The sequence below is a fragment of the Desmodus rotundus genome, chromosome 12 (assembly GCF_022682495.2).
Source record: "Desmodus rotundus isolate HL8 chromosome 12, HLdesRot8A.1, whole genome shotgun sequence".
In the NCBI taxonomy this organism is placed as follows: Eukaryota; Metazoa; Chordata; class Mammalia; order Chiroptera; family Phyllostomidae; genus Desmodus; species Desmodus rotundus.
The window spans coordinates 7,201,944-7,229,904 of NC_071398.1; the positions used below are offsets into that span (position 1 = coordinate 7,201,944).

General features: G+C 54.8%; 1 protein-coding gene across 1 annotated transcript; it reads right to left on the reverse strand.

Annotated features, from left to right (window-relative positions):
• On the reverse strand, nucleotides 1-25,817 carry CES1 (carboxylesterase 1). Its single transcript, XM_024551548.4, has 14 exons — nucleotides 25,653-25,817; nucleotides 21,415-21,619; nucleotides 20,104-20,248; nucleotides 18,497-18,630; nucleotides 16,081-16,234; nucleotides 14,549-14,653; nucleotides 12,652-12,756; nucleotides 10,203-10,241; nucleotides 7,140-7,280; nucleotides 5,675-5,755; nucleotides 5,295-5,442; nucleotides 1,807-1,938; nucleotides 579-651; nucleotides 1-324 (listed from the first exon to the last, which is right to left on the reverse strand). The coding sequence occupies exons 1-14, from the start codon at nucleotides 25,702-25,704 to the stop codon at nucleotides 141-143; spliced, it is 1,698 nt and encodes a 565-aa protein (XP_024407316.2). The 5' UTR covers nucleotides 25,705-25,817; the 3' UTR covers nucleotides 1-140.
• Nucleotides 25,818-27,961: the final 2,144 nt, after the last annotated feature.

Sequence of the window (27,961 nt, forward strand, 5' to 3'; positions counted from 1 at the left end):
GGGTACAGAACTCCCCCCGCCCCCCGGTGGCCCCCGCTCACTCCCACCAGATAGCAAGCTACCTTTGGGGCCCACAGATGCCTTCCTGTAGAATTAGCCCTAAGTTCCCCCAGATCTCTGAGGCCAGTGGGGCCTCCCGTTCACAGCTCAGTATGTTCTGTTTTGCGTGGCTTCTTAGCTGCGTCCTTGGCAAAGAGCTCAGTCCAGAAAGCCACTTCCTTATCTTTCAGCTTCTGGGCCACCTGGGTGTTGCTGCCAATCTGCAGGCAACCTTCCTTCTGGTCGTACACAGGCCAGTGGGGCAGCCCCTCCCCGTTGGGGTTCCTGGGAACAGAACAATCAAACAGAAATTCCCCAAAGCTACTCTCAGAGGTTTGCTGGGATCCCGGCTTCATCTCTGCCAGAAGACTTGTACACCCAGAGGCAGGGGCCTGTCTCCCTGTCTCTGGGCAGCCTGGCCCTTTGTGGTCAGCTCTAGTGTCAGAGGTCTCCACCAGGAGCTGGACCAGCAGGTGCTGGGAGCTACCCCTCCCGACAGACACGCCCTGGCCCGTCCCAGCCCTGCCCGTTTTGCTCACCCATTCCGGGCAAAGTTGGCCCAGAATTTCATCACCATCTTGCTGAGTTGGATCTCCTCTTCTGAGGCCCCCTCTGGAGGAAAGATGAGGAAAGGCTTTGTCACCCAAAGAGTGTTTGCGGGCCAATGGCAGCCACACACACTTGAGGGTTTGTTGAAAATCCAGGATGTGGCTCTTCCTCCAGACCCGCTGAGCCAAAAGCTACACTTTAAGAAGACCCCGGGTAACTGGTGTGCACCTCCAGCTGCCGCGTCACTGACCCAGGACGAGACAAAGGGCTGTGGTCAGTGCACGAGCCGATGGCTTTGTTTTGTGCCCGCCTGTCCCGCCCCCCTTCAGAGTCACAATGCCACACCCCAGGGTTTCCGCCGCCCACCTCCCAGGACTGTCTTTTCATGGGCGTGTTCTCAATCTCTGCCACCATCCACATTGTCACAGAACCTAAAAAGTCACAATGATCTTGAAGAGCCATCCACTCAGGGTATGGCCCTGGTGCGCCCCAAATACCCTCGAGATGGGTCGCACACAAGTCGTCTGCAACTGTGGTGGATAAAGCATGGAAGACACTTGTGAAAGGTCATCTTTGAAATATGTTCCTAAATATAGGCTCTGGCATGAATAACGCCCCTGTTTTATTACACAATGTTTTATTACAAAATCATAGGCATGGAATTCTGTAACAGAACAGTATCACACTCAAGCCCACCATGTGACATTTTAGGTGACATGTTCAAACTAAAACTATAAATTATTACACCCATATTATTACCCTACTAACCACACTCCAGTAGGTGTTACTTCTGCCGGACCCTGTATATTAACTTTTAAAAAAAATACGAGTTTTAGATGACAGAGAGATGGCTGGGTAGACAGACGGGGGACATACAGGAGCCCCAACTCACGGTCAACACCAGTTCCAGACTTACTCTCACATCCCTTCTGCTATCCTCTGGGAAGTGGGAAGTGACAGGTGCCCTTCCAGCCCTTGAGCAGGGCCCTGTCTTACTGACACCCAAGTCTGGAGTCTCAAAGTGACCAGGAACAAGGGCACATGCACGCACATGCTCCATCATGCATGTCAGAGCAAGGGAAAGGTGGGACCTTTGGGGTTCAGCCCATTATGGAGCATTTGGGAAACTAAGGCCTGGAGGGAAGGAGCAACTCGCCCGAGGCCACGAACCGAGCCCTGACCCCCGATCTCCCGACTGCAAGCGTGCAGGGCCATCACCTTGTAAAAGCGGGGCCCCGAAGACGGAGAAGATCTCGTCCCCGTGGTCTGCTATCACGGTCTTGGGTTTCATGGACGACGAGAAGCTTGGGCGGTACCGAAACTCATACATGTAGGTGGGGGCCCCGGCATCTGAGGAGACAGGATCGACACACAGGTCACCTCACCGGGTTCCGAGGTCTCCGGGGACCCTGCGCGCTCGGGATCAGTGGCACCCGGGTCCTGAGCATGGAACGAGCATGTTAACAGTGGCCATCCGTTGTGAGTGCCGGCCGTGTGCTGGGCGGTGCCCCCACACGTGAACTCTCAGCGCAACAGAGAAGCAGAGTTTCTGGAAAGACCCATGAGTTGATTGAGGGGCATAGTGGGTGCAGGAGGGACACATTTGAGGCAGGTGTTAGTTGAACGAATGAATGATTTAATGAATGAATGAATGCATGTTGACACCTTGGGAAAACCCATTCACAAGAAGGGCCCTCGTAGGAGCCCTGAGTCAGTCCGCACAAACCGCCTTGCCTTCTGACGTGTTCACCCAAAAGCATCGCGCACACACACAGTTTACCGTATTTCACTGACAACAGCCTACTTTTCATTCCTTTGAAGAATACCTGCGGCCCAGTGGTGCCCCTTGGGGACAGTAAAACTTGGAAAATGCTGAGAAAAGGAAAATGAACCAAACAATCACTATCCCACCACTCAGAGAGACCACTGTTAATATTTTAGCAAGCATCCCTTCCATTTAAATCAAGTTGGGATAATAGTGGGTATGTTATCTTGAAACGACTATAATAATTTCTTACATCACTCAAAATTCATGCACAAAGTTATTCTAGATCCCAGCTGGAGGGGGCAGAGTCATTTACTTAGTTGCCTCCCTCGCCCTCATCATCGCCCCCTGGGTGTAGCAAGTGGTGTCATCTGGAAGAAGCAATTCTTGGTTCCATAATCTCCTTGTGAAACAGCTTCCTCAAGGTCAAGTTTAACCTTGCCTCTGCACTCAGCAGTTTCAGAAAGGAACTCAGTCCCGGGCTGGTGTGGCTCAGCACACTGGGCACTGACCTTCGAACCACAAGGTCGTGAGTTCAATTCCCTGTCAGGGCACATGCCTGGGTTGTGGGCCAGGTCCCCAGTAGGGGGCGTGCGAGAGGGAACAGATGGATGTTTCTCTCCCTCTCTTTCTCCCTCCCTTCTCCTCTCTCTGAAAATAAATACATAAAAATCTTATAAAAAAAGAAAGAAAGAAAGGAACTCAAGACCCAACCATAAGGGAAAGAACTTTTGTGGATGCGAGAACTTATTTTTGCCCTAAACATGATGATGATGATATTATTCTTATGACTCTTCTTCACCTCTGCCCAACCCACGGAGATGTATCGAGTTCCTACAATCACAGCACAAGTCTCCAAGGGAAAGTGGGGCACACACCTGGGCAACAACTAGGAGCAAGAAGAGAAGCAGAGGGAAGGGGAGAGGTAATCATCAAAGTACGCAAATCGTAATACTGTGGTGTTCTCTTTGGGGGTGAGAAGGGGCTTATAAAAGTGGCACCAATCTTTTTACGTTTTTAATCCCAGTATATCAAGTGAGAGACTTAAGAAATCCCCACTCTTACACAGTGGAAACCAATGTCACCATCTGTGGCCCAGATTAGTTCGTTTCATCGCTAATAACTGGTCCTCAGAAAATTATTAGAGACTTGGTAAAAAGATATATGCACATACATACAACAAAGCAAAATGTTTTTTTGTAGCGTCAAAATAAAAGCAAGCAGCCTAAATATGCGAGGCAGAAACACTAAAGTAAATTTTAATCCATGCAAAATGGATGTTTTGATGACTTTTGACTGTCATTGAGGAAGTGCCTGCAGCATAGCGTTCCAGGAACAAAACAGCATGAACTTAATTTTCAAGTTATAGGTAAGATGTGGCAAGACTGTAGAAGAAAATGTTGAAAATTTATAGCAGATACTTCTAGGGAAAGGAATTATGAGCACTACCTAGCCTCTTCCTTCTATGTCCCCGTATTTCCAAACTGTCTGCAACTGACAGGTACGGATTTTATATTCAGAAAAGTTTTTTTTTAATCAAAAAGAGAAGGAGACAAATACAAAAAGGAAAGAATAACACTGATAAAAATCTGTGTAGTCCTGGCCAAAAAATCCCCCTAAACTTATAGTCAAGAGAAATTGGATAAACAAGTCCAGGTGGGGACCGGCAAATAATGCAGAAGGGGACACCGCCAATTCGACACGGGACAAGAGGCAAGGCCAAGTTTGTGGAAGGACAGATTCACCCCTTCCTCAGGACCCTGGGGAGGAGGAGGCAGTGACCAGAGCACGTGTCACTGCACCGAGGGCTTAGAAGCACGGCAGGCCAGCTACAGCTCCCTCCTGTCACTTGCCATCAACTTGGAAGCCCCCTCCCCACTGCCCACCCTGCACCACTAGAGAGAGAAAGAGGTGTGGGAAAGGCCGGAGCACTGTGTCCAGGCTTGCAGATGAGGCACCAGGCAGGGGAGGCCTCCTGGAAGAGGAAGGACCCCGAAGGTCACCTCCTCTCCAGGTCAGCTCATCCATCCTGCCTTCAGGCTCCGCCCACACAGCCCAGGGTCACTGTCGGAAGGCCCCTCGCTAAAGCCGACCATGGACATGGGCATTCCCCGGACCATCTGTCCCTACACCTCCCGCTACTCAACCCTTTTGACTTGCTTGGTCCCAGACAACCCTCCTGATCCGATGCTTGGTTTCCCTCTTTCCCCAGCTCTACTGGTTAATGAACCAGTGCACACTCTGCTCTGACCTTGGAGACCTTCCAAGACACATCCTCCAACATTAGCCCTCTGGCTCCACAGACCCCAGGACTTCAGGTGAGGAGCCCCCAGTGCAGAGGCTGTCGGCAGGCCCCCATGTCCCTGTGTCTGGGTGGGCCAGCCTCACTTCACTTCCCGTGTCCACAGCCCTTGGCCTAGGGTCTTCAGCAGGCAGAGACCACCCTGCCCATAGCTCACTAGGCCAGTGCTCTAGGGAGTTAACACCCTCCTGGGAAGAGCCTTGAAGCAACGACTCACGCTGGGGAGGCTAAGGACCCCAGCCTGCTTGTTCCCAGGATAGCCCTGAGACCTGTCTTCTGCTGGACCCCCAGAGCACCTGGCTTCAGGTTTCCATGGTGGGTACCTGCTTGACCATGCAACACAATGGCCCCCTCTCTCCCCACATCACTTCTCCACTTCTCCACTGAGGGTTTCTGGGGCCACCTCCAAGCATGCTGGTCAAATCTGAGTCCTTTTCTCAGAGTCTGCTTCTGGCAGAAACCAAAATAGGACGGTGCCGTGCCCCCCAGGCCACTTGGAATCAGCCTAGGAGGACTGACCAGCAGCAGTTTGCACACCTGTGTCTACGTGGGGGAGGGGGGGTGGGGAGAGGAAGGGGCAGGGCAGACAGCGAAGGTTGGGGGGCTGGTGTCCCTTCCAGTCCCACGTCTGAGACTCACCTCTGCTGTGACGGGCCACGATCACAGCTGGGACACCAAATACCACATCTCCCAACAAATCCAAGAACAGGTCTTTCTTTTTGACAGGGTCGTCTGTCCCTCCTAAATACTTCTCAATGGCCATGGGAACCAGTTCCTCAGAGATGTTCTGAAAGGGGTCAAGAGAGAAAGTGACCGCCACCCCCTGGTGAGCGACGTGGCTCCTGCAGCCAGAGAGGAAGGCTTGTGTTCAGGGTGAGCTCTCCAGTTCAGGGCGCACCCCACCCCTCCCCTTTGGCTCCGGTCTCCACTCTGCCACTTAACTGCTCAGTGATCTGGGGCAATCAACCCCCTGCCCCTCCTCAGGTCCCAGCCAGTTCCCAGGATTCCTAGTCACTTACAGTGATGGGGTAGGACTTCCACAGGAGGGAGGTGGCCGTCTGCTCGTCCAGCCTACCTTCAGAGATCTGGTAGCCTATCATCTGTTAAAACAACGGTGTAGCAGCTGTGAATCTCTGGGGTTAACAGGAAGGACCAAACTGACCGACCGAGCAAAGCAACGTAGGCCAGAGGACTTGCAGGTCTTGACGGGCAGGGTCTCTGGTGAAATGGGCAAAACCAATGTAGGAAATGGACTCATGTCCAGAAGCTCAAGGAGTGCAAGGGACATACAGCCCTTTGGAACCTAATGCGAGCTAGTGTTGAAGGCCAGAGCTCTGGGGCAGACGACACAGACCTCACAAACACCCTGCCCGCCCCTGATGACCGAGGAAGCCCCGGGTCCTGCTGGTATGGCTTGGGTCCTTCAGTATAACCTCTGAAACCGTTCTCAAGCGAGAACTGCAGAAGAAGTCTGCACGCAAACCTCCGCACTAGGAGCCCTGGCCAAACCCTCACATGGCTCCCGGCAGGCAGCTTGGGCTGGGTCCCTAGGACAGAGGACCCCAGGCCCTGGGAGAGCCTCCTGCTGCCAGGAGAATTTACTGTTTGCTCCAGCGATAGCCTCGTGATAGGCAGATAGGCCCCTGACACCCCTCATAGTTTGCAATCATGATCCCTGCTCTGCCCTTGGAGATGTAAATGTACCACCCAAAGTGTTTGCTCCAGGACAGAGAGCCACCAGTCTGCAATACAGACATTCCAGGGATGAGTCGTGCCCCCCAACCCCCCCCCCGTACATGCACCTCGGCCTTCTGACACATGCACAGGAGGGAAGCGCCACCCCGCCAACCCAGGTGGCCGGGTCACAGGGACAACCCCTGCACCACCCAGCCTTGAAGCGGCCCCGCCTTTCGTTTCAGGGTTTGAGTGGAGTTCAAGCGGACCTTCTCCCTGCTGCAGTGCTATGACCAGTATCTGGCTTTGTGTTCACCGGAAGGGAAAGTCCTTCCTGACTTTCAGAAGTCAGCTTTACCACAAGGGGAGGCCAGCTCCCCTGAATCTTCCCGGGGGACCAAGAGCACACGTGGGGGTTTGTGCAGACACCGTGAAGTCCAAGGGCAGAGGCTGCGGGGCCCCGGGCCTCACTTCCCTTACTCCAGAGCCCTGAGCCCCCAGGCCTCGGTTTCCTCATCTGCACAGTAAGTCTCTCCACAGGCCCTCCCAGCATCTACACTTCAGGGTTTTTGGATTGGGGACAATCAGAGAGTTTGGAGGAGGGGTCCCCAAGGCTTCATCACTCAGGTATCAGCTGGGCCATCTCAGAAAAGGTTTCCATGGAAATGTCAACCCATGCAAAGGGGACAGCTGCCCGGGGCCCAGGCAGGGTCTGGAGAAGGAGGCAGCTGAGACCTGCAGCAGGAGGCTGCCGTGGCGGCTGGCACAGATGGGCTGGCGCAGATGGGCGGGAGAGGCCCGCGTGCTCACCATTGGAAGGAGCCAGCCGAACTCCTGCCTGTTGAACCCGACCATGTACGGGACGAAGTTGAACAGCTTCTGCGCCAGAATCTCTTGAGGCATCTTCGGCAGGAGCACGCCGTCCACCACCGTGGGCAGGAAGGGCTGGCTCTGGGGAAGAGGACAGAGGAGTGTCCGCACGGCCCCTGTCCGGTCTCCCCATGTCCGTGCACCACACCCGCACACCGCAGGCAGCGGCCACAGGGCTCCGGGTCCTACCAAGGGGGCTGAGTCTGGGACCCCAGGGGGCAGAACTGGTGAGGGGCTGCCGTGGACAGGTGATGGGGACTCTCCCTCCAATTGAAATATTAACAAATATTAGTGTTTATGTTTTTAGAAATTATACAAGTACGTATAAGTTATGAACACATATGTTATATACATTTGAATTGGAAGTGTATGTGTATCTGTATGAATCCCTCTCTACAGTCAGTGCTCATTATTCACAGTGCTTACGTTCTACAAAGTCACTGTGGGCACCGAATCGGTGAGCCCGGGCCGCTGCTCACAGAGGAAATACAGGGGTAGGTTCCCATAAGCCTCTGCTTGCAAACTTGGATTTGAAACGTGGCTCTATTCGTTTCCTGTAAGTGCCCATCAGTAAATGAGTGGATCAAAAAACTATGGTACATTTACATGATGGAATATTATACAGCAGAAAGAAAGAAGGAGCTCCTACCCTTTGCGACAGCATAGGTGGAGCTGGAGAGCATTATGCTAAGTGAAATAAGCCAGGCAATGAGGGACAAATACCATATGATCTCACCTTTAAGTGAAACCTAATCAACAAAACACACAAGCAAGCAAAATGGAACCAGAGACATTGAAATTAAGAACAATCTGACAGTAACCAGAGGGGAGGTGGGGGGCGGATAATGTGGGGAAAGGGGGGAAGGGTTTCCAGGAACAAATATAAAGGACACATGGACAAAACCAAGGAGGGGTGGAATCAGGGGAGGGAGGTGGGGATGGCTGGGGTCAGGGGGGAGTAGTGGGGGTAAATGCAGACAACTGTACTTGAACAATAAAACAATTAAAAAAATAAAGTTACAAAAAAAGAAGAAACCTGGCTCTGCCACTTACTAGCTGGTAACTTGGGAAAGTAACTTCACCTGCGTGTGCCTCAGTTTCCTCACCTATGAGGTGGGTCGTGGGGATTAAATGAACTGGTGTGAAACTCTCAGCACAGTTCTCGGGACACGGAAAGGGCTCGATAAGCATCAGACACGCTCACGGGCAGTGTTATTCCGGGTCCCGCACACAAACAGCAGCCCTGTGCACCCCACTCCCCTCCCTGCTGGCAGGAGGGCCTGGACAGTCCCCAGGACTCGAGCCCCAGTGGCCCCCAGGACCTACGTCTGTTCTGCAAGGGCTGATGAACAAGGGCCCGTTCTGGAGGCCCGCAGAGGTTCTGTCACCTGCACCTGACCCAGTGGGACAAGGGCCCAGATCCTAATCCAACACGACTAACAAGTGACAGTCGAGAAGGGCGTGGGAGCCACCACTGCTCCCCGAAGGCAAGCGGAGCAACGCCTTCTGGAAGGAAGTCACAGGGCAGACTTGTGCAAGCCGAACCTCTGCAGCAGGTTCTGGGGAAGGTGCCTCATCAGCAGGTGAAGAAAGAAAGGGGTAGGGATTTCCAAACAGTGGGAGCCGCAGGGGCAAAGGGAGGTGGCCCATTTTGCACAAGGGCTGGCACATAGCAGGCACACAGATTCGTTTTGAAGAAATAAGTCCAGGGGGACAAGATCTGTGCTGTAAGAAGGGGTGGCTGGCTGTCCTGCAGCTGCTGGAGGCACTGCAGCTGGCAGCCAGGAGGTGGGGAGGGAAAGCAGAGGGGAAGGGATTAGAAGTGCAGGAGAGACAATGAGGGCCCCTTCTGATCTGAGCGGCACAGGGGCCTCCCAGCTGGTGTCCCCGTGTCTTCCCTGTCCTCTCTCTACTGTCCGTTTTCAACTTAGCAGTCAAAGAGCCCCTTTGTTAAATCTACGGCCACACCCCTCCTCTGTTCAAAAACCTCCCAAGACATTGCATCTCACTTGGAAGCACAACAGGAGCCCCGTAAGTGATCACCCCCCACCTCCCCTGCCCTTTAGCCTCAGCCTGCTCCCTCCCCTCACTCCCTCCACTCCAGCCACACCGACCCCGACCCCTGCCTCAGGGCCTTTGCAGTCGCTGTTCCCTCTGCCTCCACTGTTCCGGGTGGACAGTGGGCCCCTCCCCTCCTCCAGCTCACCTGTCACCTTCTCCTGGTTTCTCCAGGCTCTGTGAACTCAAGTCGCTGGCAAACACTGTCCCCACTTCCCACGCCCTTTTTCCCCACATCGCAGCCCACCCACCCTCAAACACCCTGCCTGTTTCGTTTGTACTGTGCTCTCTCCTCTCTCCCAGAGGGCAGGGGGCTGTGTCTGTTTTCAATGGTGTATCACCTGCTCAAAACTCGGGTCCTGGCTCACAGTGCGCGCCAATGAAGCCTCTGCTGAGTGACTGAATAAATGTCATTTACTCCTCAAGACATCTCCTAAGGGAAGTGCCACTGTCCGCGAGGAGGAAGGACAGAGGGCAGGATGGTAAGATGGGGCAGAGGTCAGGCCATTGGAACCTGGCAACCCTTTGGGAGGTGGGAGGAGAGGAGGAGGGAGGTGGGGAGGTGCTGCAGGAGCTTCCTGCATGGCTGGGGGGAGGGTGGCGTCCTCAGGACAGAGTCCTGGGTCCCCTCCTGATGACCTTGCACACAGCACAGCTTGCGTGGTCAGCCAGCCCCGAAGCCCCTCGAGGGAGGCTCCTGGGGAACCCTTACCCCGCCACCCCCGCCTCCCTGCGGTGGGGGTGGGGGTTTCTAGTGCAGCCTTCTCCCACCAGGGGCATTGTTGGGAGCAGGGAACGACTGGGAGTCACAGGTTCCAGCCCAATCCTCAGCAATATAAACACAATATAAGGAGTGACTATGAGTCCATAGGAAGAATTCTCCTATTATCTTTAACTGGAACTTCAAGGTTTAAAACCCGTAATCAGGAAAACAAAGGTCCTTACCTCTCTGGGGTCTCCAAGTAGGTCAAGCATGAAAAACTTCTGTGAAAACAAAGGCAGAGGAGGCAGGTCAGAAGGCTTCCTGGGAGAAAAGCTGATCTTTGTCACTTGTGAGCCAAAGGTGTGTCAGGCTCTCCCTCCTGGAGCCACCCTGATGGGGCCCAGGGCAAGTGGCAGAGCACTGGCTGCTCCAGCAGGAGCCCAGGGCCTAGGGGTGGGGGGTGGGGAAGGGGAGCTCTGGAGAGCGTGTCTGTTGTTTGTGCCTGCTGGGCCCTCTATCCATTTCCCCTTCTTGTCCTCTCCCCTCTCCCCCAGCAACAACACCCCAGTTTTCCTCTTGGGGGACCTCCCTCATCCCCATTCTCACTCCGTGAGTCCAGGCATGTATGTAAGACCTGGGGTGCCCCATCTTCCTGACCACAGAGATTAATTACTTTGGGGATGGGCACAGTGCCTGTGTCAGGCCAATTGAGGTTACCCCACAAGTTTTGCTAGAATGATTGGGAAAGGGGGTTTCTAAGCAGATGGGAGGTACGTGCAGAGTGTTGTCCTCTTTCACCTCCCCAGGGGACAAACCTGCCTGAGAGTGAAACCAACACTGAAAGATAAAAAAAATGGAGTGTAGAGACAGATTCTTATTAATATATAGGTATCTGGATCCAGCCATGCCTGAAGCTATCTCCTCCTGAACTTTTCAGTAACCTGAAGATTCTGTTACAACACATTCCTTTTTCTGCTCAAGGGAGTTTGTAGAGAGTTTTCTCATCTGGCATTAGAAAGTCCTGACTCACACAACCTCTCAGAAATTCGCCCCAGCCCACGCACCTTGTTGTGTACACTCTCCAAGGCTACACCGACTGACACTACCTTGTAGCTAAAAGGTCGGACCAGTAGGCAGAAACTAACTGGTAGGGTCCCTCCATTGTGGGCTGTACCATCCAGGTGTGTCTGGGGTGTGTGTATATGCTGGGGAGAGTGGATTAACGTGGAAAGACTTTCATGTGACCTCAGAAAATCTCAGAACGGGAACATGAGCTCTTAGGTTCTCTGGGTTTCCCCAAAGTCACCAGTCCTCCCCTTGCACCCTCATAAGCTGGGTCCTCTTGTGCCACATGGGATAAGTTTGCCTCTTTCCAGGCATCAGGAAACAGCTGTGTTTTAATTCTTTGAATATACTGGTTGCCTTATTTGAGCCTGAGAAGCCAGGAGCCGTACCCTAAGGCCACCCTGGATTCTACTCGTGGGAACAGAGCAGAGTTTGGTGCAGAGGCCTGCCCTGGGCCTTCCCCGGATTGTCCACAGGGGCCCAGGATCCAGGCAGTGAGTCCAGAAATTCAGGTTACCCGGGGACTCACACTCACACCTCCCCACACAAAAAGGGAGCATTCCATGGGCCCTAGATGCTGTGTTCTCTGGATGTCTGCCCTGCTGTAGCTCCTATGTGGCGACGCATGCCACGGCCGTCCATCCGGCCTTGGATGTCACCTCAAATGTCATGCTTCCCATGAGCTGTCCCTGCTGACTGTAATGGGTGGTCCTCTTCTCTGTACTCCGCCACACTGGTGGGTGGGTGGGTGGATACATGGATGGATACATGGGTTGATTTGGTTAATACGTGGAGTATGTGTGTTTTGGATGGTTGAGTGGACAGATGGGCGATAACTAGCTTATACCTGATGGATGGATCATTGATTTTAGAGGGATGAATAATGGTGTGAAGATACATGGTGGGCAGATGATGCGTGAATGACTGACAATAGATAAATGCAAGCTATGGATAGATCGATACCAGAATAATGTAAGGGTATTGATGACACTTGCGGATGCACTTGCGGATGGACAGATACTACGAGCACAAATGGATGTGTGGATGGTGGGATGGACGGACGGACGGATGCATGGATGGATGGATGGACAGATGCATGGACAGACGGATGGACGGACGGACGGATGGATGGCTATCCTAGAGTCACAGCTGAGGCAGGAGCTTAGAAAACCTAGAAAACTGGGCCAACGCTAGGCTATCACTGGTCATTTCTAAGTGAACCAGATACATTTTGACAACCTGTCTGAAAACATTTGTTCTTAATATCCCCATTCCCCAAATTCAGGCTGGTAGTTACCTCTGGGAATAGATAATGGTTGATTTCTTAAAAATATCTCTGGAAACAAGAATGACAAAACAGTAAGTGTTGACAGAGCCGGGGGATTATTACACTTTTGATTGTCATGTTAGTTTTGGACTTTGCTAGCATTGGACACATTCCATAAAAAAAAAAAAGGAAGAAGAAGTTCTCCCTTCAGATTTAGGGGAGACATTGCTGCTGAGAGATGAGACACTGTCCCCTCTCTGGGAGCTTCTCTGGGGCAAACAGGCAGCTGAAATGGCGAGGCCTGGGCCAAGTTCACGGGGCGGGGGGACCTGCGAGGCCGGGAGAATGGAGGCACCTACCATCTTCAGCGACACCTCCAAGAGCTCGTCCTCAGACTTCTGGCGCAGGCAGTGCACCATGGCAGCCGAGGTGGTGGTTTTGCACCCGGCAAAGACGGCGATTTTCTGCAGAGATCACAGGCAATGGCAGAATTCGAGAGCCCTGTCCCTTCCGTCGGTCGGCAGGAGGTGTGCTACCCCAAGCTCAACCTCAGTTTCCAAAGGCAGCAGGGGTAGCAGAAAATTCTCTAGCCCAGCAGGTGTGGTCCTGGGTCTCGGTCATGCCAATTACACAACCTCTGTCTCAGTTACCTTGTCTCTCAAAATGGGCAAAATGGTCTCAAAGCTGAATGTCTAAAGGAGGAATCCAGAATCACCGTGTCTGGTTTCAAATCTTGGGTCACCCTCTTCCTAGCACTTGGCCTCTAGCAGGTACGGCAAAGTGCGGCCAGAGGAGAAGCTGAGATAGAGAGAGGAAGGCAGGCCCCCCAAGGCGGGGCCGTGGGGAGTGTGCCCGGGCTCCCCAGAGCCTAGCAGAGTGTCTGAAACAGAATCAGTACTCACTGGGGGGAGAGGGGGGCAGCAGGGGGGCGAGAGAGAAATACATTAAGGGGGGAACACACAAGAGCAAGAACAAAAGTCTTAAGTTCCCTTCATTTTGCCAATTTCTAGTTCCTATTTGACAGTGAAATTCAGCCCAATCCCTGCCTCCTGTTTCTTTAAATAACCCCCCCCCCCCTTGACTTTGGCCAAGTGGACTTCTGTTGTTCACAACCAAAGAACTCTGAAAACCATTCTCAAAATTCTCGTTTCCTCCCTCCTACTCACCAGCCCCTGGAATTCTGGCTGCTGCCCCCACCACTGCACAAAGCCACACTCACAGCCCCCCTGAAATGCTCCCCACCCCCGACACTAGCGGGCACTGGTCAGCAGAGCGCCACCCCCCACCCCGGTCCCTGGCTTTCTCTCCCTCAGATTCCTAGCAGTCCCCAGACAGGGATGCCGTCCTCCCCAGGGTCCTGTGCAGCATGGCCCCTGCCAACGTCCTCGTCTTCAGCTCACTCCACGATCCCTCTGCTCTGGCCACATCCACCTGACTCACTCTCTCTCACCCAAGACACTTCCTCCTGCCACAGGACATTTGCACGTGTTGCTCCAGCTTCCCAGAACATTGTTTTCTCACCAAGTGAGTTGCTGCTCGGTCTTGTGATCTCAGCTTACCCATCACTTTCTTCAGGAAGCCTTTCCTGGTAAGGCCCCCTGCGTACTGGACTAACTACTCATAACGGAACACTGTGACATTAAGTGCCTCTCCTTATTCCGCACCACAGTTGACATTTTATAACTGTGTGATTATCTATTATAATCATTAATCTGTCTCCTCCATTAGAAGGGAAGCCGCATAAGGTTGCTAGATGTTAGGCTATACTGAAATTATCTGTTGAGTGAGCAAACGAATCGACAAATACATTCTCCAGATGCCCACCCCAGTCACAAGGCCCCTGGGGGGAATCACTCCAGACCCACAGGCTACAAGGGGTCCCCAGAACTCAGGCCCTCAGAGAGACGAGACACCAAGGCAGTCTACTCCCCGCTCTCGGCCCGGCACCCCGCCTTGACACACACTCGGGAGTGAGGCCAGTGAACAGTGACTGTGTTGGCAATCCAGAGTTGTGAACTTGAGTCTCAGCTCTGCCTGATCACTTGCTGACCTTGGCAAGTGGCTGCTGCTCTTTGGCCCAGTTTGCTCAGTAGTAAAAAGGGGAGAGGTGAGAGGGAAAGGTGTCGCCTTGCGTATCTGCTCAGCCATTCTTCTGTGCCTCTCTGAGCGTGTGGCTGGACCCCATGGCAACAGAGGCGCCAGAGGATCCCGGAGGACAGAGCGGAGGGGGTAGGGGCTGTCCAGTGTGGGACCTACCTGAGCTGTGGCCTTCGAGTCTGCCTTGACCAAGGCAGCAGTGAGGGCCACACCACTCTCAGAGATGGCCCGGTGGAAGAGGTTCTTGGCCAGGGGAGATAACACCTGGGAGGAGAGAGGAGAGGAAGAGCATTTAGGCTCACGGAGGGGGTCTTCGAGAGCTTCCCCAGCTCGGCCCGGCCCATCCCCCTGGGGACCTGGGCTCAGCGGACTCGACAGGTCCTCGCCTGGCCTGGCCTGTTCCTCAGACTGACCTGGGGCCCAGCTTCTCCAAGGGAAAAGCCGAGGACACAGAGTGGGGAACAGAACAGAGAGCGTGTGGCAAGCACTGATTATAACAACCAATGTTACCTGAAAGACACCTGGGCAAGTTCGGGTAACACTCCGCAGACCCAGCCCTGAGTCTACCTTTCCGTGACTCAGAACTCGCCCTGAGTTAAGTAACCACGGCAGCGCGTGGTGACTTCTGGGAGCGCTCCCGCTGTTTGTGGCGGGGAAGTGGGAAAGGTTCCCCAACCACGGTATTGGGTAGATCAGCTATTTTCAGTTCTTACCATGGAATACTATGCAACTATAAGAAATGAAGTTATGGGAGAGTACTTAATGGGTAGGGAAATGTTCATGTTATATTTGTAATGTTAAGGAAGCTTTTTCATTTAAAAAGTCATAGATAAATGATAGACAGATGACAGGGGGAGTCACTGAAAAAAGGCGGAAGAATAAGGGTCCACGGGTCCATGGTGACTGTCCTGGGTAATGAGATCATGGGTGACATTTTTTTCTTGTTTGGGCTTATCTGCGCTTTTCCTTTCTCCCCACTTTACAGAACACGGCAGGCCTCCTCTGGGTGTTTCACTAGGAAAGCAACATGCGGCGGCCAGAGGGGTCCTAGCAGCCCCCAGCCCCTCCTGACCTGGTTTTCCACCTGTGCTCCCCCCAGGGCCTCCCAGCTGGTCTGTGTCCCTGTCCCCTGTCCCCTCCCCACCTGCTCCCACCTTCCCCTTCCCTTCCCCCATCACCTGCTCCCCTGCCCCGCCCCTCCCACATGCACAGAGACTGCTGGCCTCCTCGGGCGGACCCGCCAGCACACCGCCTCAGAGCCCGTCCTCACAGCTCCCAGCCTCTCCGCCAGTGGATCTGGCTTTCAGCCAGACGAGGACACTCCACTCCGCCCAACCCCATGGTTGCCTCCTGTCCTTCACAATGTATGCCCGCCCCCAAGCACCCACCCCCCCCCACCCCCCCCGCCGAGAGGTGGGGTGAGTCCCATGTGGGAAGGAGAGAGCTCGCCAAGTTGGAGGAGGAGGAATGGTGTGGGCTGGGGCTGGAGATTACTGTGGCCCCAGGGCGCGGCTGCTCCCCAAGCTTCCTGGGGACCAAGGAGAGTTGGGCCATTAGATCTCTGCCATCTAATCCTGTGCAGAGCAAGGCCAGCCTGGAACGCAGATCTCGTTAATGAAGCCACCCACGGCTACATCGCCTGGTCTCCAAGGGGTCCCATCAGCAGCCATATCAGGGCCGGGAACACTTACAAGGACGGAGACACTCTGACCTCCCGCTGACTCTCCAAAGATGGTCACAGAGCCTGGGTTCCCTCCGAAGCTGGCGATGTTCTCCTGGACCCAGCGCAGGGCGGCCAGCTGGTCCAAGTGGCCCCAGTTCCCCGGGCTGTGTTCGTCCCCTGTGCTGTGAGAGAGAACAGTGCAGGGTGGGAGCCAGTCATCACGCAGAGCTCTCAGGACCACAGGTGGGGCTGGGGGCCCCAGGTGAGCCTTCGGGAACGAGCCCAGGCTTCCACAGCCCTGACTCGGAGGTTTTCGCCTGCCTTCTGTTCCTGCATCATTGGCTTCCCTTAGGGCTCTACTTTCATTCACCTGGCATCTACTTATCGAGCATCTTCTACGTGCTAGGCGCTGTCCTAAGAGCCAGAGGCAAATCTGAGAACGAAATAGGCAAAATCTCTAACTATGCAGAGCTCACATTGGAGATCATGGACAAATAAATAGATACATGTAGAATATAACACCAGGTAGTTCAAGTGCTTTAGGAAAAATGAAACAGGTTGAGGGAACAGGCAGGGGTGGGGCAGGGGGTTCCTATTTCGGACCAGATATCTCAGGAAAGGCCTTGTGGAGGTGGCAGCATTTGGAGGTGGGGGGATCTGTGTGAATGAGCACCTGAGCTTGCAAACAGGCAAAGAAGGGATTCCAGGTGAGAGGGTCAGTGAGTGCGAAGGCCCCAGCGTCCAGTGGACAAGAGTGGGAGTGTAGAGCCTGCAGCTGGACAGGGCCCTGAGGGCCTCGGTAAGGACTGCCACGTCATTAAAAGTAACGCGGGAAGCCGGGGAGTGACGTGATTCTGCTGGCCTTAAATGATCACTCTGGCCACTGCGTGGGCCACACAGTGTGGGTCAGACATGGTATAAAAGTAAGTGGCTGTGACAGTAACCCAGGCAACAGACTCGTGCCAGAGAGCTTTGACTGGGGTAGGTGCGGGTTGGGGAGGGCGGGTGGGAAGTGGCTGGATTCTGAAGGCAGAGCCAAGAGGACTCACTGGCCAACTGGATGTGGGGTGTGAGAAACAGGGGAGAGCCCAGCCTCACCACCAGGTTTTGCTGTTGAGCAACCAGAGGGCTGGAGCTGCCAGCAGCCTGAGCGCTCATGGGAAACACTAGGGAAGGGAGGGAGGGAGGCAGGGGCAGTGAGAGTCAAGTGCTAAGCTTGTCCAAGTCAGGTGCGAAGTGCTCCTTAGCCATCCGGGAAGTATGTGCACCTGAGTCTCACACTCCTCAAAGGACAGGCCGGGCTAACAACAGGGAGCTGTGAAAGGGCCCCCCACCCCAGGGTCACTCAGAGACGAGTGGAGACCAGAGACCTGACCACAGGGAGGAGGAGGAGCAGGGGCCACTGAAGGGTCCCAGCAGGAGCAGTCCCTGAGGTAGGCGGTGGCCGGAGCCACGAAAAGGAAGCATTTCGAAGAGGTGGGAGGGACCACATGTGGGTGCTTCCAAGGTTGGGCCAAGAGTAGGTGGTCCTGGTAACCTCGGCCAGAACAGTCTGGTGGTGTGGCCAGAGTAGCAGCCCGGCTGGCGTGGGGAGAGGAGAGACTGGAAGGGAGAAAGCGTGGAGAGCGGATGGAGAGTTTTCAAGGAACGGAGAGTGGGGAAACGGACGGGCAGGTGGAAGAGATGAGGAGTCCCGATGAAGCTGATGCTCGCTGGGACTGCCTCACCTGGACGACCTTCCTCCAGCCCCATGGGTCTCCGCAGAGAGAATCCCCCCACCTCCAGCCTGCCCATCCATCTGCCCTCTCAGGGCCGGAGCTCCTGGGGCCTGAGCATCTAGAAAGCCTCCCGGGAACTGTGTCCTAAGGGGACCCGACTCCTGTCTCTAGGCTCTAGCCTTGACTCCTGCATGGGGCAAATGCAGAAGGAAATGGGGTGAGAGACACCAACACCCTCCTAGGAGGGATGTCCCTGGTGTCAGGGGCTCTGGCAGCCTCCCGGCTCTAGCCACAGGCCCCATCAGCCACAAGCGCCCTCCGAGCTCCCGCCCTGAGTCTGCCCCTCCCCTACTTTCCCATGAGAGGGAAGGTTTAAATGGCTGTGCCGCTGTCATTTCAGGGGCGTGCAATGTGCTGTGGCAGCACAGGTGAAAAGGAGATGAATGTCTCAGAGGAGGTAACATTTGGGTTGGGCTCTACAGGATGAAAAGGAGTTTGTCGGGTAGAATAGGCCTTCCAGGCAGAGGGAACAGCACATGCCAAAGCTCAGAAGCAAGGGGACTCCTGTGACTGGGAAATAGTAGGTGGAGCCCAATTATGAAGGGATTTGGATGCCTCACTAGGGAACTTAGCAAAGATCTCCTTAAGGGCTGATGGGACCAGAACTGGGTCCTAGCACCCTCCCTTTGAGAGCAAATGTGCAGCAAGGAGAGTCCAGGGTCTTACCTGAAGAACCCCCAGATGCCCAGGCGGTACTGAATGGTCACCACCACCACGTGTTCTTGGGCAGAGAGGGCCAGCCCATCATAGGTTGATGCCCCGCCTATCAGCAGGCCGCCTCCGTGGATCCACACCATCACCTGGACAGAGGGGAAGCAATCACACTGGTTATCAGGAGCAGAGCTGGGAAGGACCTGGAAGCTTGTCTGGTTTGGTCACCTACCTCTCAACCGTGACTCAGGCAGGCTGTTCTCCAAAGTTCATCAGCCCTCGGCAAAGTTGGACCAGTCAGTCCCTCACCTCCCCATCCTCCTAGCTGGGGCCAGGCCACCACCCCACTCAGTGCACCCTGGCAGCCCCTGCCTAGCTCTCCAGCCCTGATACCACCTCCTCTCAAGGCTCTTCATGCTGAAAACCCCATCACGGGAACAGCCAAGGCCAAGGGTGTCACCTCCCATCATCCTCATGGCCAGACCTCTCACCCAGCTTGGCAGCCACGCTCTCCTGGCAGCCTGTGGATTTCAGCTTCATTAGTTACCTCTTGTGCAGTGAATTAAACTTCTCTTGGGCATGTGAATGATTATCTCAAGAAGCATACATGCCCCTGATGGCATCTCTTCTTAATATCCCTTCCCTCACCCTCCTCTGGATCCCCAAACCCCACCCATCCTCCAAAGCACAGTCTGTCACCTCCTCCAAGAAGTCTTCAATGATTTGACACACATGATCTTAAAACCTAGAGAATTCTAAAAACAGCAATTGCAGGTGAACGTGGACACAACAGTTTGTAATGAATGGCTCACAACAGTTTGTAATGAATGGCTCTTGCATTTAAAGAGCTCACTTTGCAGGGAGGTGAGCGTGGCTTAGCTTCCCTGTCTCTGCCACAGGGCATGGGTTTGGAGGCCAGAAAGCTCTTGCTCTGGTCCTGCCAGCTGTATGGGTGGCCTCACCTTTCCCTCTCTGGACCTCAGTTTATCTACCTGTATAAGAAAGCTTGGGTTGTTGCCTTCTCTGTAAGATTCCTTCAAGCTCTAACTTTATTGAAAATTATGTCAGAACTGGCTGGTGTGGCTCAGTGGACTGAGTGCTGGCCTATGAATCAAAGGGTCGCTGGTTCAATTCCCAGTCAGGGCACATGCCTGGGTTGAGGGCCAGGTCCCTGGTTCCCCAGTTGGGGGTGTGCGAGAGGCAACTGACCAATGTATCTCCCGTACATCAATGTTTCTCTCCCTCTTTCTCCCTCCCATCACACCACTAAAATAAATAAATGAAATCTTTAAAAAAATTAATAGCTTTAAAAAAAAAAAGAAAATTGCATCTTAGCTTCTCTGGAAATAAGATTCCTAATCTGGCAACTAAACAGAGATCACTCTTGTTCCTCTACTGCACGGAAGAAAGTGGGAAAACTGACTGCAAGTGACAGATGCATAGCCAAGTCCCCCAGAGGCACTGTGACTATCACTAGGGGAGACTGAGGCATGGGACACGCGTGTTTCCTGTGGGCACGCTGCCTGGCTGCGGGGGTAAAGGAAGCCCTGGGCCCTGGAACAGCTGCCTCATCCCCCCAGCCCACACCAGAAGAGCCGCCAGCACTGGAACTGGCCACTTACCGGCAGCCTGCTTTTCTTCGTCAAGTCGGCGGGAGTATAAATGTTTAAGTAAAGGCAGTCTTCAGAAAACTTGAGCGGGATGCTCTCCTTGCGGTTGGTAAAGAGCTCTGAGAGCACCTGGCCTGCCACTGCATCTTGGGAGCACCTGGCGTGGGGTGGGGCAGGCAAGAGACATCCTGAGGCCCAGCCTCAGCTGAGCACAGAGCCCTCTCCTGCACTCAGGCTGGGCCTGGGAGTGGGAGCTCCAGGCCTGTGCCAATGGCTGCTTACCAGAGTGAAGGCACTGGGGTGGGCGGGGCCACCTGACGGGGGCGGGGCTGGGTGGGGGCCTCACTAAAGTCTCCCCTGACAAAGCACAGTGAGGAGGCCTGGCTTCTCTCCACGCCTGCCCTCCCGTGTTCCTCCGCCAGGTAACCCAGGTGGTCTCGGCCACAGGAGACTGCCAGTAACCATGAAGTGTCACTCAAATGACAGCAGGCATTTGGGGCTTGTGACAGATCAGGGGTGAAGACTTGGTAGGGCGCCATCAAGAGAACTGCCTCGGCCTATGAGGTGCTAGGCGACCTTGGGTGAGCTCCCTCCATGCTCTGGGCCCCAGTCAGCCAGGTCCAAGTGAGGGCAATGATTTCTCGAAGGGTCTTGCAGCCCGGAGGTGCTGGGATTCTGTAATCCCCCCATGCACCCACCCCAGACAAGCGCTGCTGCTCGCCCAGGAGAGATTGGAATTGGTGACATTTATTGAGTCACCCCCCCCCCCCCCGCATGCCAGGCATTAAGTAGTCCTTGGAACTAGGTAGCTAGACACACCTGGGAACTGAGAACCTGCCAGGTGGACACCCCAAAGCACTCCCTCCAGGCACCCCCTGGCCTCTGCCTCCCCGCTCCCCAAGCACCGCAGAGTTCAAGACGGGAGAGTAAGCAGAGTCCTGCTTCTCATCCCCGCCACCTGCTCAGCCTTCACTTTCCCCCGAAGCACTTTTTATAGTCTGACCTGTTATGTAATTTATTAATGTGCGTGTTGTTTTTGATCTCCCTCCCTCCCTGCTGGAACGGAAGCTCCGGGAAGGAAGCCACATGTGTTTCATTCACTGACGGGGCCCAGCCGCCGAGAACATGCGGGCACACAGCAGGTGCTCCATAAATGTTTGTGGACTACAGGGCTCTAGAATGCTGTGGGTGCTCTGTTATGTTTTTAAGGATCGACCGTATCTTAAGGACTCCAGAACAACGGGAAGCCACGCAGAGGCTGGCCTTGGAACCTTCCTGCGTCCCTCTGCGGCGAACGTCCCACCAAAAGATGCCAGCGCTTACATGGGAGGGTAGGAGGTGGTGTTCTTCACGAAGACCCACGGCTCTGCAGGCTGCGGAGGGGCGAACCTCAGGGGTCCCAGAGGAGGCTTGGCGAAAGGGATGCCCAGGAAAACGGCCACCGGCTCTGCAAACCCGTGTAAGCTGACATACGTCCCCAGGACCCTGCCCTGCGCAGTGCCCACCACAGGCGGCGAAGGTGGGTGCCCTGCACACATTGAGAGGAAAAGAGGACACGGCAGCGGTGAAAGGTCTGAGCTGGTTCCAGGTGGGTCGGGCCACATGTGACCCTGAATGAGTCACCTCAACTCTTAGGCCTCAGTTTCTGCTTCCGTAAAAAGGAGGAGAGGTGACTGTCCTTCTTCATGCATGGGCTTCTCCTAAGGAGCAAACGGGAATGGAGGTATAACAGCATCCAGCAAAACACAAAAGCAAGGAGAGCTGCTGGGTGCGGACGAGACGCACGGTTTCCACACTTAGGAGCCTGCGGAAACAGTCATCCACTAGGGTCCTGGCATTGAGCTGCACGCTGGATGAAGGGTGGACGAGAGGCAGCCCCTCTTCTCAGAACTCTGGGCCTTGGAGGGAGAATGAGCCACAGACACACTTGGCCCTACTGCTGGGAAGAAGGGCGAGAGCGGCCGGGGTCCTGAGAGAGGTGTCAGTGAGGCGTTCCAGGAGTGGCGGCATCAAGGGGCGGCGGCTATGGCACTGGGCCTTGTGGGAGGGGAACCCTGGACCAGGGGCGACGGAACGGGGGTACAGAGGTGTAAAGTGGAGACGAGACACCACGGTGCAAGACCTGCCCGAGGAAGAGAGAACGACCTATCGGGCCGGAGGGACGGATGGGGTGTCTGAGAGGGCCTCAGTGCCAGGCCAGGGGTTCGAAATTCTTCTGGTGGCTCTGAGCAGCGACACCGAGTGGAGACAGGGGTCAGATCCCCAGCTGCTCCGTTCCCCCGGAGCAGACAGCTCTTCCTCACTGAGCTGACTTCACCTCCCCGCAGCTCCCCATCGGCCCTGGCTGTACCCGCCACGGACCACCCTGAACTTTCAGACGCTCGCTCGATCGCGCCCATCCTCACACCTCCTCTGGCCCACCCTTGGCAGCCTCGGCTTGTTTCCGCACCCCCCTTCAGAAATGAGTTCCAGCCTCTCATCCTTCCAAGTGGGCCCCTTGAGACACAGACAAAAGGCCAACGCCTCTCAGAGTGTGTGGCCAGAGCGCAAAAGGACTCAGAATTGGTCTTACAGAATTCTACCCTGCTGACACTAGAGACGCTGTGTGCAAAAGCCGGTTACCGAACAGCGTCCGTGTCTCCTGTTATCAATGGCCAACCCCATTCTGTGGCCAGGCGGGTTGTTCTCCTTTGTCGTGGTTGCTAAGTATCGTGAGCATCGAGGTGGGCTTCCTCGGAAGCGTGTGCATCAAGATTTCAAAGGGTGCGGTCGTGGCAGGTGAGTTTTTCCCTCGTGCTTTCCAAGTTTTCAGCATTGAACACAGACTCTTTTTTATAATTAGAAGGGTTTTCTTATGAATAAATACAGCGATGTCTATCAGGGATTTTGAAGAAGGGCTTGGTCCCGGATCCGAGGTGGGAGACACGGAAGCCAAAGCAGAAGATCAAACAGCTGAGCTGTGACGCTGAGTTTGTTTCAGACAGGGGCAGCACAGGTGTCAACGAACTACCTGGGTAAGAAGATGCCCCAGGAAGTGGGCCCTTTAAGACTGGAGGAGGCCAGGGGAGGAGGCAGCGCAGAACCAGCGACCGGAAGGTGAAGGCACCAGCGTGGATGGGCATGGCGTCACTGAAGACGAGGGAAGAGAGAAAGCCACTGAAATGGAGAGAGAAGAGGGAAAGCGGCAGAGCAAACCCAGGGCAAGCTGCAGCAGAGACTCAGGACCACCTGGGCAGAGGGAGGGAGGAGAGCACCTTGTAAGGCGTGGGGCGGAAAGAGAGCCGAGTGCTTCAGATTGGGGAAGGAGGGTAAAGCCTGAGAAGAAACCAGACCTGAAGAAAGCCTGGCCTTTAGGGAGTAGGCGATAACCTTCAAGAGAGATGAAGTGCACAGCAGCCCAGCTGGCAAGGGTGACAAGGTGGGCGGTGGGATTGGAGACCCGCACCACAGCGGGAACCCCGGCAGTTACCACGCACAGTATAGGCGGTGTCTGTATGTTCAGCGCTTCCCGTGGACCAGGTGGGCCTCCGGTCCACTGAGTCTTCCCCAGAGCCTCGCTAGGGACGCATTCATACACCCATTTTACAGAGGAGGAAACTGAGGAAATGGAGGCAGCCAGAACGGAGTTGCTAAAGAGGGAGACGGGTGGCCTCACCAGGGGGTAGCCAGCAGCCACGGGCTGTTCCCCTCCTAATTTGGCTCCTTTCTGACTCTGCTCACATGCAGGTCCAGGCCCCCCAGAGAGCACCCCACCAGACAGAAGACAAAACCCAGGTGGCGCTGGGCTGTCAGGGCACCGACGGCCACAGCTCCGCGGGGTCAGGAGCCAGAGATCACGTCGCTGTGCAGAAACCTTCTCTTTACTCTGGCTTTCATTTTCTTTCCCCTTTGACTCGAGCTGGCCTTGGCGAGCTCCCTCAATCGCCCACATCTCCTCTCTTGCTCAGTCGCCCTCAGGGCAATGAGGTTCTGGTCAACAACCAGTAGTCTTAGGAACAAGAGCCTCGGTCCACTGCCTACTGATACAGAGCTCCCAATCAAACGAAACGTGACGTGTTTTTAGCTGAGTTTTAGCTGAGGATCCAGGGGAGCAGAACGGCCCCGCAGAACAAGCCCCTGTGAAACTGGACAGGCTGACATCAGGACCAGACACGATGATCAATTACCCCCTACCCTGGCACCAGCCGATCAGCAGAGACCACGACCCTACCTCTACGAGTCACCATGATTAAGGATTTGTTTTCCCCTATACACCCTGTCCCCTGGAAGCTACAGAGGAGCTGGCCTTCGAGCCTGAGCTACCTGTGACTCTGGGCATGGTGCTATCTTCGTCACAAACCCTGCCTTTCTTGGCTGCAAACTCGTGCTTTCCTGGGCTTTGATGCGCACAGGCAGGCAGACCCCTTCGGTCCAGGAACAACGGTGCAGGGCACGTGGAGGCAGTCTGGCTTCCTTGCCCAGGTGTCTGGGTAGCTAAGGGAAGCAGTGTTCCCACAGCCTTGGAGGCACCTGATAATTAGTGTTCTCATAGCCTCAGGACTGGGTCTCATAAAGTGTTCCCGTACTGTGAAGTGGGCTCGCCTGCACAGAAGTACGTTATGTAATTCCTGGCATTTTGCAGGGGTTGTTTCCCTCCAGTACTTAAACAGATGAGAGACACGCAAGGGGACAGGTGTCACGATGGGTGCCACGCCGGGGAGCAGGGGCCATGACATGAGACATGCAGACAGACACGCAGTTTGCAGCGTGCGTGGCTCGCCCACCCGTGAATAAAGCATGCCAGGCATCCAGGAGGCTCCGTGAATGTTTTTCCATCTGCATGAATACCATGAACCTACCTGGCCTTGAAGGGTGGCCACATAAACAGGTTCTTGCCCGCAGCTCCTCCCTCCTCCCTCTGCTTCACCCTGTGGCTGCCCCGTGGTGGCAAGGCCCCCGCCCTCCACTTGGGAACTGGAAGTAACAATTTTTTCAGTGACAGCGGCTCCTGATCTGCTGGCCTTGCCCACATTTCCCACTAATACCCTCCTCTTTAAAACACCCCCTTGATTTATGGGCTCTTCTGTCGCACTTCCCCCATCCCAGGCACTGTGTTCTTCAGAAAAAACCCAACCCATTTCATCCTCACAACAGCTCCACGATCCGTCACCACCCGTTTGGGAGAGAGGCACAGGAGAGAGGAGCTCCTCTCTGAGGGAGGAAGGACGCACTAAGCTAGTAAGCGCTGAGCTGAGACTGGAACACACGCCCCCGAGTCAATGCTAATATGCTGCTGAGCCGCTCTCCAGGATTTGGCCACTTCGGGACTACGAATCAAGGGGGAAATAAACCGAGCTCCTACAAGCCCTGGAGCTCCAGGCGTGAGGTGGGGGGCTCCCTGTGCGAGCAGCGTGAGCCGACTCCAGTGCCCACTGGCCCTGTGTCTGCCGTGGACTCGGGGTGGCTGGGCTGGCACTGCAGCTGCCGCGCCTCTGCCCTGTATGCATCTCCCCTCACCACGGGACGTGGAGCACACCTGACGTGGATGTGCTCCTCTCTATTTGTATTTCGGTAGGACTCACCCCAAGTCGTGGAAGTGGCGAGGGAGCCCAAGACCAGGGTGAAGAACCACATCGTGGAAGGACAGCAGCTCCCGGGCCTGCAGGTCTTCCTGTGGCTCCAAGGGGCTGCACCCTAACGTCCGCCCTCAGCTCCCAACGGCCCCAGCTCAGGCCCCTCCTCCGCCTGGCAGCCTAATCAAGAGATGACAGAAAAGCCAGAAAAGCAACGCCCTCTTCCAAACCGCACTTGTTGGGGCCTCTAGGCCCCGCCCACTCAGAGTAGCCTCTCACCAGACAGCCGGGACAGAGCTCTCGGATTACCAGTAGTCAAACAACTTGTTATATAAGCGTTCCTCCCTGGGGGACTTCTACCTCAGCTGCCTGAGCTGCCCGAGGCAGACCCGGGAGCCTGCAGACAAGGGGAAGTTTTGGTCTGGGGTCCTCAGAAAGAGCCTGAAAAGTTTCTGAGCAACTCCCAGCCCCATAGCTGCTCAACTGGGGAATTCAGGACAAGCCTCTTAGCATCCCTGTGGTGGGGGTGTGGACTTTGTGACAGCATTAGAGTCAGTCGCCAGAGGCGACTACTTCTACAGAGACTGGCGTGGGCTGGGGTTCCTCCCTTTCACCTAGGAAAAGACACGGGTCATAAAGAGCACGCCGATAAAGGGCACCTGTATCTCTATCCCCCTGGGACAGCCTGGGTTGTCTTCTAAGCAAAGAAGCTATTTTGTTTTCCACACGAACACACACTGGCCTTCGCAACCCAGGAATACAGTCCTGGCTGTTAGCTTAGGGAGATGGTAGGATGCTGTATCAGCAAAATGTAGAATGTGAGGGTGAAGTATTCCTCCAATATCACTATTCAATCGCATGTCTGCTTGGGACACCAGTCCATTTCACAAACGGAGGCAGTCACTCCTAGACCTCGCTGTGTCTGGCTGCCGCTGGGAGGCCCACTCCTGGCTCACAGCAACTCTACAGAAGCGATGGGTGAAGCTGGAGCGCACCAAGCCTGAAGTTAGACCTCAGCTTTGCTTATGTGTGTGATCCCCCTGTGCCACATTAGCAATACATGTTTCAGTGGCTCCTGATTGGAAATAGGGCTTTTCCCCCAGGGACTTTCCTAAGGTTCCCATGTGGAAGCGGACAACCTGGAGAGGAAAATCCTCAGAACTGGCCTCCACTCCTAAGTGGCTGGATGGGTCTTAGGAGAGAAGACACACCTGGGGGTCCCAAATTAGCCCTCCAGCCTCTCCATCCCCATCCATTTACTCAACAGATACAGGGACAGCACACACCTGAGCAAGTGCTGGGCAAATGGGAGCCCACATCCCACTGTGCCTTCCACTTAGCTTTGCCCGTCACTCATGGCGCTGATCAGCATCAACCTCGGGTGGAGAGCACTGCTCTGGGAGACCAGGGGCTGGGACGCCCGTTGGGTGATGCTGGGGGGTCCCTTTCCGGAAAGGGAGTGGGGAGAGGCAGAGGGTGGCTACGGGTATGGTGACCTCTCACGTCCTGTCCACCCTGGACCACCATCCCGTGCATCGGAGTCCCAAGGTATTTTCCCATGCAGCCTGGACCCATACAGCCTGGACCCATACAGCCCTTCCGGAACCCCAGTTACTCCCATACTAACATCCCTCCCCCCTTTTTTTTTTTTTGCCATATCAGCATACCAGCTGTACTATTATTAGCAGTTTTCCTTAAATGGGCAATTCTTTGTACTTTAAGCACACTCACTCGAAAAGGAAATTTATATCTTTTCCATACATGGAAGACCTATATAACTTCCCATGAATAAAAGCATGAAAAACGTGTCCTCGCATTTTTAAAAATGCAAATGATGGTAAAAATGAAAAGTGGATATGGAACTGTAAGTACTGTCCCCTCTGACTGATTCACAAAAGTGCACACCCAAAAATGAGTTACCGAGTGGGGAGCGCAAACTGCGGGTGGGCAGTACTACAAGGGTGGGGCTGCCCAGTCCACCGTCATGACCACCAGCTAGGCAACCCGGCACTGGCTTGAGCGAGGGTCATCCTTACTACAGCCAGTGAGCCTCACTGAGCTTTGGAGAGCACTTCCCCTCTGACCCTCAGATCACTGGGTGTCAGTCTCATTATGTCTACAAACCGCAAGGCCCTTGATGCTCTGTTGTGATCAGGTGGTAACTCCCCAGGGTCAGTCTGGTCCCAGGACTTACTGGGACAGAGCACTTGCTGGACACTCTGGCCGGGGTCTGGGTCCTAGCGAGGAGTCAGCTGCACCCCCCATGGGCATACAAGGTCATCTGAGATGGCACAGACAGCTGGCACACAGGCATCGCT

Bases quoted from the DNA above. Each gene is read 5' to 3' on its own strand.
- CES1 (XM_024551548.4), bottom strand. From the start codon at position 25,704: ATGTGGTTCTTCACCCTGGTCTTGGGCTCCCTCGCCACTTCCACGACT. The intron at 16,235-18,496 runs GTAAGACCCTGG...TCTCTCTCACAG, and splicing joins GGCATCTGGGGGTTCTTCAG to CACAGGGGACGAACACAGCC. The intron at 10,242-12,651 runs GTAGGTGCCTCC...TTGTTTTCACAG, and splicing joins TGGAGGTGTCGCTGAAGATG to AAGTTTTTCATGCTTGACCT.